The sequence below is a fragment of the Engraulis encrasicolus genome, chromosome 21 (genome assembly GCF_034702125.1).
Source record: "Engraulis encrasicolus isolate BLACKSEA-1 chromosome 21, IST_EnEncr_1.0, whole genome shotgun sequence".
NCBI lineage: Eukaryota > Metazoa > Chordata > Actinopteri > Clupeiformes > Engraulidae > Engraulis > Engraulis encrasicolus.
In genome coordinates, this window is record NC_085877.1 from 48,877,646 (window position 1) to 48,890,381 (window position 12,736).

Below are 12,736 nucleotides of genomic sequence, written 5' to 3' on the forward strand. Positions count from 1 at the left end.
CAGATATTTCATTAAATAACTTCCATTTTACAAAGACGTCATTCATAATCCCTCACGCTTTGTTTAAACTATGTAGTAAGCCCAACACAGCTTCTCAGAGAACGTCGTCACGACTCGTCAGCTAGTCGGCTAGTCTTGGGGGTAGCAGCAGCAGACATTACGAAGCTACACATTTGCTTGCTGTCTCAACATTGCAAGCCCACAAATTTCATTAAATAACAGACAATTACCCATTATGCAAAGACTTCGATCATAAAACCTTAAACTTTGCAATATAGCAAATATGCAAACTGTACCTACCCCAAACGTGAATCCTTAACCAGCCAACACATATCCTTCGTCAAATCCGACAAGGTTATCCGTTTAATCCACCAATTTTGTAAGCGAAATTTGCGGCAATGAAGTTAATAAAATCCTACAGGTTAGAGATGAGCGGAGTAATATGTTTTTTGTGTCTTTTTCAAAGCAGGCAGGGCCACCGACCTGTCATTGGTCAGGGCAGATCATACATCTGCCCTGATAGCATCCATACAGGCGCACTTATGTTATGATATTATGCTAAGTAGGCTACAGTGCTAATTTTGTAGAATGGGATTGGGTCGAGGGGGCCGGGCTTAGCTGAGGCAGCGCGAAATAGAGGTGTGTCATTCACGAACGAGCCGGTTCTTTTGAACGGCTCCCTGAAGTGAACGATGGGAACCGGATCACAGCTGGGGGAGCCACTCGACTGTTATTTCGTTCATTTTTCATTCATTTTAAGCACGTGACCTTGACCAAAGTAATCCAATTTGGGGAAAAAACACAATTGTTGGCCTTAAAGAGTGGCAAAAACGGTCTTTAGGAGCAGGAGAATAATCAGTTGTTGTTTGAACAAAATCACCTTGAGGTGGAGTCAAAATATTACACTCTTAACACTGAATCCTCTCCCTGTGCTGGTACCTTGCCGTGGTGGAGAGGCTTGTGTGTCTCAATGACTCTTGTAAGCTATACCGATGGGGGTTCAAACCTAGCCTGGTCCTGACCATCCCATAATACTACCATTTCATTTCGTATTTATGGTCTGGCATTTGTTTGCTCTGAAGCAATTGTAGGAAGCAGGAAGCTTGCATTCAGTTATGGTTTGAAATTATTGGACACCTCTCACCCAATCGCTGGCAGTTACTCAACAACAACATAGCGCAGACCAATGGCTCTGGCGCAGATGTGTACGTCATTGTCACGAGCGTCCTCCCCCTTTCGCCCCCACGTGGGGGGCGTATTCGATTATTGGCTGTTTTCTGGGGGGGCGTTGCGATCAAAATTCTACTGCTGCAGGCACTCCACAGAGAAGCACGGCCAGACTACAGTAGTGGAGCCAATCCTTTGGCGGAAGTACGTAGGATGGCTCGCGAGGCTAGTTCAAACCCCCGGCAGGTCCTACCATGCCGGGCAGGTTTCAGAGTAGAGGCCAGACAAAAGTCAGCACCTGATCCTCCAGGCTGGGGGTTGGGCGTGGGGTTAACAACCCCACCCTGGAAAAACACTTTTTTACGGAAACGACGACGACAACAACCCAAACATACTCAGGACCTAGAGCAGTGTTTCCCAACCTTTTTTGTCCTGCGTACCCCCTAAGCCATTTTGTCATATGATGAGTACCCCCTCGCCCTCACACATGCTCTGTTCCTCTATCCCAATGTGACTACACTCAATATATTTGCTATAATTACATTTTTCCACGTACCCCCTGAGGTGTGCTCGCGTACCCCTAGTGGTACACGTACCCCTGGTTGGGAAACACTGACCTAGAGTAGGCTTGAGCCAGCCAACTGGCGAAATGACTATCCCTAATGAAAGCCCTCAGGAGGAAGTTAGTGATACGATGGCAAGTCTGCTCAGGCCCAAAGCCAAGCTTCGGATAGGAGCGTGGAATGTACGTACCATGTATGAGACATCAAAATCAGCTCAAGTGGTAAATGAAATGAGGAGGTATCACCTGGACATTCTTGAAGTTAGTGAGTGCCGCTGGACCGGATCCGGACGCCAAATTATAAGCGATGGCCCGACCATCCTGTACTCTGGACATGAGAAGACGCACACCAATGGTGTAGCCCTGATTATTGCCAAGGAGAAAGTAAACACCTTGATGGATTGGGAGCCAATCAGTGACCGAATGTTAAGAGCCCGCTTCAACTCAAAACACTGTAAGCTTACCATCATCCAGTGTTACGCGCCAACAAATGAAGCCGATGACGAGGTAAAGGACGAATGGTATGAACATCTAAACCAAGTCATATCCAAAGTCCCTCGTCATGACATGCTCTTGATCACGGGAGACCTGAACGCGAAAGTAGGAGAGGATAATACCAACTACGAAAGGGCCATGGGGAAACACGGTTGCGGTGTTATGAATAACAATGGTGAATGTCTTGCAGACTTCTGTTTAAACAACAACTGCGTCATTGGAGGTACCATCTTCCCCCACAAGTCAATCCATAAGCTCACATGGAGGTCACCAGGTGGTAGATCATTCAACCAGATCGACCATATCATCGTCAATGGAAAATGGCGACGGTCACTTACAGATGTTAGAGCTTTCCGAGGGGCTGATGTTTTCAGTGACCACCACCTAATAACAGCTACAGTGAAGTTGAAACTTTGCAAGGTGAAGAAACAGAGTCAGCAAAGGAAACAACTCGACACCATCAAACTTAAGTGTCCAAGTACGAAACAGCAGTTTGTGCTAGAAATTAGGAATCGCTTCCAAGCACTTGCCGATATGACAGAGGATAATACCCCAGTTAACACCAAGTGGGATGTGATCAAGCATACCTATGTGGATGCAGCAACTAAAATCTTGGGATACAAGAAGAAAAACAACAAGATATGGATAACACCAGGTACATGGCAAAAAATGGGAATGAGGAAAGGAAACAACTGAAAGCTCCAAGTCCCCAAGACTCCAGGAACAGTTTCAAAAGGCCTATACGGCAAAGGACATAGAGGTCAAAAGGAGTGCCAGGAAGGACAAGCGGTCTTTTGTAGAGGAAATGGCGTGTGAAGCTGAGCAGGCCGCAGCCAGGGGAGAGTTGGGGACCGTCTATAAGATAACCAAACAGCTCTGTGGCAGAAACACCAGCCAGCCAGCTCCCATCAGATGTAAAAACGGGAACGTTATAACAACTGAAAAGGAGCAAGCAGCAAGATGGCTCCAACACTTTCAGGAAGAGCTAAACTGCCCTAAACCAGACACACCAGCCAATCCTCAACCAGCATTAGATCTCCTCGACATCGACACTAGCCCAATTACAGCCTCTGAGATCAAGGATGCTCTTAAAGCCATGAAGAGTGGCAAAGCAGCAGGCATCGACTCCATCGAAGCAGAGATGCTCAAGGCTGACCCTGTCACCACAACATCAGTGTTGGTTAAACTCTTCAGGACCATCTGGGAGAGTGACACCATTCCAAGTGACTGGGAAAAGGGACTAATTGTGAAACTTCCCAAGAAAGGCAACCTACAGATCTGTGACAACTGGCGTGGTATTACACTACTTTCCATCCCCAGCAAGATCTTCTGCAGAGTGCTCCTCAAACGGATTGAACCAGTAATTGACAACAAGCTGAGGGAAGAACAAGCCGGTTTCAGAAGAGGCAGAGGATGCATTGATCAGATCTTTGCACTAAGAAACATCATTGAACAGTGCATTGAGTGGAATGTCCCCCTATACATCAATTTCATAGACTTCAGAAAGGCCTTTGACAGTGTGCACAGAGAGACCCTTTGGAACATCCTGAGGTCATATGGAATCCCGGACAAAATTATCACCCTGATTAGCCTGTTCTACAACCACTTTGAATGTAGTGTGATCATTAACAACAAGACATTCTTGGAATGGTTTCCAGTAGAATCAGGTGTACGGCAGGGCTGTATCCTCTCCCCCTTTCTGTTCCTAGTTACCCTCGACTGGATCATGCGCAACACTACATCGGACATGCGCAGAGGAATTCAGTGGACGCCTTTCTCCCACTTAGAGGATCTCGACTTTGCGGACGACCTAGCAGTCTTGTCCTCAAAGAGAGATTACCTGCAAGAGAAAACGGATAGGCTGAACAGACAGGTCTGAACATTAACACCACAAAGACACAAGTCATGTGCATAAACACCACCAACCCTACACCTATCACCATCAATGGCGTGCCACTCGAGTTTGCAGAGGACTTCACATACCTGGGGAGCCTCATCAGCAAGGACAATGGAGCGAAAAAAGACATTCAAGCAAGGCTCTCAAAAGCTCGTGGGGCATTCGCAAGACTACAGCCAATCTGGAAGTCCCGACAGTACCATCTCAGGACCAAGATTCAGCTCTACAACAGCTGTGTGAAATCTGTCCTTATGTACGGTTCTGAATGCTGGCGAGTGGTTAAAGGGGACATGAATAAAATCAGTGCCTTCCACAATGGGTGCCTTAGAAAAATCTGCCGAATCTTCTGGCCCAACAAAATAACAAACAAGGAGCTGTACACCAAAACAGGATGCAGAGATTTGGTCCTTGAAATAAAACTCCGGCGACTCAGATGGTTAGGCCATGTTCTAAGAATGGAAAACGAGAGGATACCAAAGGCAGCGTTAAGATGGACACCACCGGGAAAACGTAAGCCTGGGCGGCCAAAGAACACCTGGCGGAGAACAGTTGAAGGGGAGCTGAAGGAGATGAAGCTTACATGGGGCGAGGCACAGAGACTAGCACAACAGCGAGATGAATGGCGTCGAGTCGTCGAAACCTTATTTCCCATCCGGGAAGAAGAGGATTAAGTAAGTAAGTAAGTAACACTGAATAAATAATTTTTAAAAAGACAGTTTTTTGAACGGCTCTTTGAAAGGAACGAGCCACTAAGATCCGGATCCCGTCAAAGAGCCATAAATCCCATCTCTAGCGAGAAATCTGCCCAGGCCAGTGGCCATAGACCCTAACGTTAAAGGGGCATTCCACCGGTGGAGACATGAATATTGTATTGAAAGTGGGTCATATATATAATAGAATAGTAGCATACATTTCTAATTTGGTGCCTTCTTGGCCGAGAAAATTCAGAAAATGACTGTTTAGTGCTTGTGGATTTGTGACAACAATCCCCATAATGCACTGCATTGCTCAAGTTCCACAGGCCACACCCAGTTATTTGGGACTCTATGCATCATCCCTCACTCAGCTTGCAGGCAGTGTTGCCAGATTGGGCTGTTTACCGCCCAATTGGGCTGCTTAGGATGGCCGTGTGCGGGTAAAAATGGCATTTAGCAGAAAAACCTGCCCAATTTTAGCCATAGAAATCAGCAGAATTGGGCGGGATTTTAAGCTTCTTAGTGGGTATTGAGCATTTTTTGGGCTGGAAGACATCAGCCTGATCTGGCAACCCTGCTTGCAGGTGCATCACAGTGGGACAGACATCACTGGAAAGGAGAAGCTGGAGCACACTGCAGCTTAGTTTTCAAGACTTTTTTTGTGCACACATGCACCGTTTCGGTGTTGCTACACCTTCTTCAGAGTCAAATGATAGCAAGAGAGAGACACATTTCAATACTTGACATTCACAGGTGATCCCACTTGGTTTGGCTAAATTGATCTCATCTCATTGCAGGTAATTGACCCCGCCCCCCAACACCAGGACAATATTGTAGACAATAGACAGCTTGCCAACTTCCCAAAACAAAACAAAAAAGTGGAAAAACAATACACAAAGAACATCGTCAATAAAACCACAACTACAATTATTACAAGACCACAGCCTTGATGCTGGAGCAATTTGTTACAGAAAGCAAGATATATTTAGTTCCTCATTTATGCTCTGAGGCTCCACTGAATTTAGGCTGAATTCGAAACAGGGAAGGCAGCTGTCCTTCCAGTGAGCTAACTGGACATCGAGTCATGAAGTGTGGATCGAAACGAAAAATTGCTTTATTTCCTCTCTCGGCAGTTGACTGCATTTGTGGGCGTAACGGGGATATTTGAGGTCAGCATCAGATGCTGACTTCGCTGCCTTGGTACCCAACATGCTGTGCGCCACCTCCTTCTCAACCGGAAACCTGAAAAACAAACATGGCTACTACCCAAGCTACTACCTTATCATACTCTTTATTCTGACACTTATGTATGTAGATATTGAAAATCGAATGGATAAATCAACATTGTAGTATCTAAATATGCTGTCGCTAGATCTATTTATAGCCTATTTTACGATTCCGCCTTCTGACGATCATTCACCGTTCAAATAGCATGCTAAGCGCTAACGTGATGAACGTACCTCCCGCCATAGAATCGCCGTAACATCAAATGCGCAAGGCGGCGCACTCGTTAGTGCCGTTCGTAACGGCTGCCTCATTAGCTAACTTCGCCTATCTGATCAGTGACCTGTTTATGTAGGAGGAGAGTCATCGAGTCACTGCCTCCCGTTTCGAATTGGGCCTTAGAGTATGAATCCAAAATGCCTTTCCACAAAGCCTCTCTGTCTAATTGTCTGCAATCTGGTGTTGGGGGGTGGGGTCAATTACCCGCAATGAGATGAGACCAATTTAGCCAAACCAAGTGGGATCACCTGTGAATGTCAAGTCTTGAAATGTGTGTCTTAGTCTAGGCAATGGGTGCAATATAATGGGAGAATCGCTCGGAAGGTGATAAAAGCGTGAAACTTGGCACAAATGTTCATTAGGACATGCTTATTAATTTCAGGGGTGGAGCCACTCAGAATTCAGCGTTGCCTAGCAACGGTTGCTAGGTGAAGCATCTTCCTTAGCAACCAGCATCAGAAATACAGTTCCCAGCAATTTTGTGGTGTTATGATGTCTAAATATTGACTCCTTGCCCTAATATTACTTAATATTAGGGGTGGACCCACTCAGAATTTAATGCTGCCTAGCAACGGTTGCTAGGTGAAGCATCTTCCTTAGCAACCAGCATCAGAAATACAGTTCCCAGCAATTTTGTGATTTTATGATGTCTAAATATTGACTCCTTGCCCTAATATTACTTACTATCAGGGGTGAAGCCACTCAGAATTTAATGGTACCTAGCAACCGTTGCTAGGTAAAGCATCTTCTATAGCAACCAGCATCAGTAATACAGATCCCAGCAATTCTGTTGTGTTATGATGTGTTAATATTAACTCCTTGCCCAAATGTCACTAAATATCAGGGGTGGAGCCACTCAAAATCCAATGTTGCCTAGCAACAGTTGCTAGGCAAAGCATCTTCATTAGCAACTAGCATCAGTAATACAGTTCCCAGCAATTTTGTTATGTCTAAATATTGACTCCTTGCCCTAATATCACTAAAATAATGCATCATAATGCTTCAAATACTGCAATATGTATGATTATGACCTTTCATAATCAATGAACTTTCCTGAGCAACAAACATCAACAACACAGTTTTTAATCAGTTCTGTGGTATGATATGTGTATCTTGACTTCGCTATATCACTGTATTAATACATTGAAAGGTTATATAGCAAATGGGGCATTGTGACTCCTTTGGTGTCATTCTAGAAACCACAAAGCATTGCAATTATGTGAATATTATTCTCACTTAAGTTCTTCTTGAACAGCTTTAAGTGTCACTTCAAGTCAGGCCTCTCTTTATTTCACTGCATTTTACATGTGCCTACTACTATACTGCATACTGATCATTCAGAGCACAAAATTACAACTTTGGAAAGAAAGATGCCTGCATGGACAACATCATTTGCCTGTGTTGTGTCAAATGACAAAGTGATTATTGACATGCATACCCAGGAACTAATTATAAAATCCTAAATGGATTATGTGTTGCAAATCATTTAGACAACTGTAACATGTTTTCAAAATGAACGGAGTCTGTCTAAAAATATATGGTTTAATAGCAGCAGATTATAGTCATGAAATGCAAAGAAATGTTTTTCTCTTAACCAATAGTTGTCAGGTTAGCAGTTGATTACAATCATGGGTACTGTTTGCCTATTACTGTATTACTTTTTGTATATTCCAAATATCCAAATGTAAAACTAACAAACTATGTATGTGCTGTTACACTAGTCTGGACACACTCATAATTCTTGTGATGAACAAAATTTTGCTTTGTGGATTTATAAAAGTACTCTAACTCGGACTGACTGAATTTTGCCTTCAAGTCACATTGTCTATGTATTGATGGTGTATGTGGGCCAACTGTAATACAAATTTGCAAAGATCTTGCGGGCCTAATGGCCGAAGTGGTTCCGTGGGCCAAATTTGGTCCCCTGGCCTGAGTTTCACATCCTTGTCTTGATTTAATTCTTACAGTATTTACATTGAACCTTTATCAAATGTAATAGAAGCGCTGTACTGTTTCTCTATCCAAAATCCTACTGACGTACCATTCTATCATTAACCTGATTATTGCAATGTGTACAAAATATACAATTTCACTGCCCAGTGCTTAGCTTATGCGATGCGTATTGTTACAGTCATCTTTCTGTGCCAGTTAATGACAGTTCCTGGGGCTCAAACTCTCTTCAGCCATATATGAAGGTGTGGAAAACACTCTTATTAACCTTATCCTTACTTAACCTTAACCTTAATAGGCTGAATCTAAACAAAAACAGACAATCTGGGTTTGAATGAGTGCTTAAGCCACTGCTGCCTACACAGTATCAGTTGTGTTGTCTTAGCCTGGGAAATCCTATGTTGCTTTGCACATTCCAGTCTGAAAAGCTTGCATGGATTCTATCCCTCAGTGAGGCAACTAGATCTTGGGGGCCGATCAGCAAGTGGAGAGAGGTGGAAAGATGATGACGTGTATTACAGTACTTGACAAACGGAAGCTTTCAGTTTGTTTCAATATACAGTAACTGACACAATTGGCTATGGGCTACATATAGACAAATAAATGGCCGTTAGCAATCACAAACCACTCCTCTCTATGAGAAATCAGTAGGCGGTCTACAGACCATATCTAACTTGTGGTATGGTCTGGTGTGAACCAAGCAAGCATTGTCTATGGTTATTATCTGAATTGTATGTGTTTTACTGTCAGGAATTTGAAAGTGTAATTCCTAAATGTTGTATGTTGTCAGGCAATTGCCTTTTTCTTTGGATACAGGAATAGCAACTGTAAAATTGTATGAGTGTTTAAACTCTCTTTAATTTAGATGAGCACAATACAAGAACGAGTTAGAATGGCAAGAATAACAAAGAGGAAATTATCTCCGATATTGAAGGTATATCAACTCTTTAACTATTATTGCAGTGATATTAGGACAAGTACCCTAGATTCAGACATAATGACACCACAAAAGTGCCAAGAAACTCTATCCGTGATGCTGGTTGCTAAGGAAAATGCTTTGCCTAGCAAACGTTGCTATGCAACATTGAATTCTGGGTGGCTCCACCCTTGAAACTGATAAGCATGTCCTAATGAACAAGGACAGACATCATGACACCACAAAAGTGCTAAGAAACTCTATCCGTGATGCTGGTTGCTTAAGAAAATGCTTTGCCTAGCAACGGTTGCTATGCAACATTGAATTCTGGGTGGCTCCACCCCTGAAATTGGTGAGCATGTCCTAATGAACACTTGTGCCAAGTTTCATGCTTTTATCACCTTGCGAGCGATTTTTTCACCCATTGCCTAGACTATCTCTCTCTTGCTATCATTTGACTCTGAAGAAGGTGTAGCAACACCGAAACGTTGGTCGGGTGTGTGCACAAAATAAAGTCTTGAAAACTAAGCTGCAGTGTGCTCCAGCTTCTCCTTTCCAGCTATGCCAGTGACTTACTGGCAGTGTTGCCAGATGAGGCTGATGATTTCCAGCCCAAAAAATGCTCAAAACCTGCCTGGAAGCAATAAATCCCGTCCAATTCTATTGATGTCTATGGGAAAGATTGGGAGAGTTTTCCTGCAAAATGCCATTTTTACCCGCAGACGGCCATCCCAAGCAGCCCAATTGGGCGGGAAACAGCCCAATCTGGCAACACTGCTCACTGGAGCCTCATTGCCAGTGATTTCAAAAGCACTGGGACACTGATCTGTGATAGGTCTGTTAGAGCATTAGGTCCAACCCCCTATGGGCAGGGTTGAAAGGGTGGGGAAAAAGGCTTGTAGTCTCAACAGAAATCCACCTCTCTTTCACTTCCTCCGTCAATGATGCAAAATGACGATTTTTACATCATTGACGGAGGAAGTGTTAACAGATGAATGCGGATTTCTCCTATCTCAAGGGGAATTGAGAGATTTTTGCAAGACCATTCAAAAGTATGACTGGGTGTCTAGCAATGGAAAGCCTAATGCAAAATGGGTGGAGTGTCCCTTTAAACAGCCACACTGGATGTAAACTAGACTTCTCAGCAAAAATAAAACCTGATTCCACTCGCAAAGATCGGCACAAATCGCAACATTGATGTAATACGATTCCCAGTGTGATTGAGGTTGCAATTCATATTTTATCCACAATTTCTGAATGGATCTACTTTTCTCAGAGGAAGAATCTTTGGAGGGGCACTGCCCATCTGCCCTTAATGAACCAGCCGCGCCTGAGCTGAATACTCAGTGCGCACCCACGCACCCGCGCACGCACACACGCACGCACACACGCACACACATACACACTCACACCAAAGACCAGTCTTCTATGTGTAGAAATTGGATGCAACTTGTCTCTGTCTGTTGTCTTGGATTTGAACCTCATTGGACTCGGTCTTGACTTGTTCTTCACTTGTCCTGGTCTTGGATTTGTCTTGGATTCTACAACGGTGGTCTTGACTACAGCCGGGCTATGCACATTTTTATTTATCATTTTGTTTTACCTTCCCAGGTGAAAAAGTGGTTCAATTTAGTACAATAAAAGCATGACTGAAGTGTACTTAGCATGTTAAAAGTGCACTCATACTTTTTGTGCTAAGAAAAAGTATGTTTACAATATGCTTATTTAAAGTGTACTTAAAATTAGATGTAATTAAGTTGCTCTCAAATAAAGTACACTTAGCCAACCATACTTAAAGTGGACTTGGAAGACGTTTGGCTACAGTGTATTTAGAGTAATATACTAATAGTGTTCTAATAGTGAACTTACTAACAGTGTATTTTTTAATAATATATTGCAATTGCACTTTTTTAAAGTGCACAATGATTGTACTTCACCCAAGTGTCTTCGAAGTGTGATTTTCTATAGTGCGCTTTAAAGTAAATCGCTTTAACATATTGCAAGTATACTTTTTCTAAGTGCACCATGATTGTACTTCACCCAAATATCTTCAAAGTGCGCTTACACAAAGTGCATTTACCCATCATGCACCATCATGCATGTGCCATCATGCACTGCACTTCTTGGAGCTACATTTCTGAAACAGAGAGCCATTTATCTTGAAGAAATGTCTTTGGTTTGCATGAAAATATTACTCATTGTTATATTCTGGGTTTATTGTAGGGGTTATTTTATTTTAAGTGGAACACAAAAAATGACCATGTTCCCACCGTCATTGCGACGGTCACGTATATGTTTTGGTATATATACTTATAGGCTCACACTTTGCTCATGGTGGGAGGTAAGACAGAAGTAGCTAACCAAACTAAGGATGGCAGGTCTAAGCAAGTGTTGGAAGTGTAGGAAGATGAAACAAGGCTGAGTTGAAGTGCATATGTGTAAGAAATATCTGTGAACCTGCAATGACTGGGAATGGCAAACATGTTATGCATGCATATCACTGATGTGACCTGTGAATATGGTTAATTTATAAGCTCTGAGAAACAGCTTGGATGATAGTATTGCATCTATGTTATTACATGTACTTGGGAGTGTACTGTAAACGTACTTCAAACATACCTGTTAATATATTTACAATCCTTAACATGATATACTTTTTACAGACTTGAAGTGTTCCAATGTAGTCCAAAGAAGCATGATGTTAATATACTTTTATTGAACTTCAAGTAACAATAAAATATCATAGAAGAGTACTCCAGCACACTCTTAATGCCATACGAATGCATGAAAAGTGTGTTTGGAGCATACTTTCAAAAGTATGCTTGTAGTGCACTTAAAGTTGTCCAAAAGCGGTGCCAATTTAGCATCCTCAGTGTGCTGCAAGTGTACTGAAGTACTGCTTTAGTTGTGCTTCAGCGCACTAATAGTGCAATGAAGCACACTTTAAATCACCGAAAATAGTACACTTTGTACTTAGTACGGTCAAAAAAGTACACTTTAAGTATATGAGTTTTTCACCTGGGTTGGTTTAACCAGGAAAACAAATCACATTGAGATAAGTGTCTCTGTTACTAGTGAACCCTGACCAAGGTAACAACTCACATTTACACTACAAAAGAGAGTGCACAGGAAAAACAGAAAACATTAAAATAAATGTACATACATGTTAGGCTGTCGATAGTTTGCTGCAAGCCTTGCATTACGCACGCCACCGCATGCGACCGACTGCACGTACTTGGTTTAGAAGCAGTAGACCAACACACACAATACTGGCGGTGTCATCCAGGGGGCAGAGAGAGAGAGAGAGCAGCATTGCGATCTGGAAATTGGAAAAACAGACTCCAAGGAAAACAAAACGAAAGAGACGATACTGCTACTGCTCTTACATTTCCACGCTGCGTTATCAAAGTGCAACGGGAAAGTATGACCGCAAAAATGTTTGTAATTTCGGAGAAGCTCAATGAGACGGTCTTGAAAAGTTGCAGCCATCATCATTTTAAATGGAAAAACGTGTGTCGATCTGTGCAGTCTTTCTTACGATCGCCCCCAGC

The 12,736-nt window shown here is 42.9% G+C and overlaps 1 protein-coding gene across 1 annotated transcript in view; it reads left to right on the top strand.

The window, feature by feature from the left end:
- Positions 1-4,129: 4,129 nt before the first annotated feature.
- LOC134437454 (neurexin-2-like) overlaps positions 4,130-12,736 on the top strand; it is a 690,433-nt gene continuing 681,826 nt past the window's right edge. The window contains exon 1 of the mRNA XM_063186945.1: positions 4,130-4,355. Coding sequence (XP_063043015.1) covers positions 4,130-4,355 — 226 coding nt within the window. The remainder of the gene's footprint in view (positions 4,356-12,736) is intronic.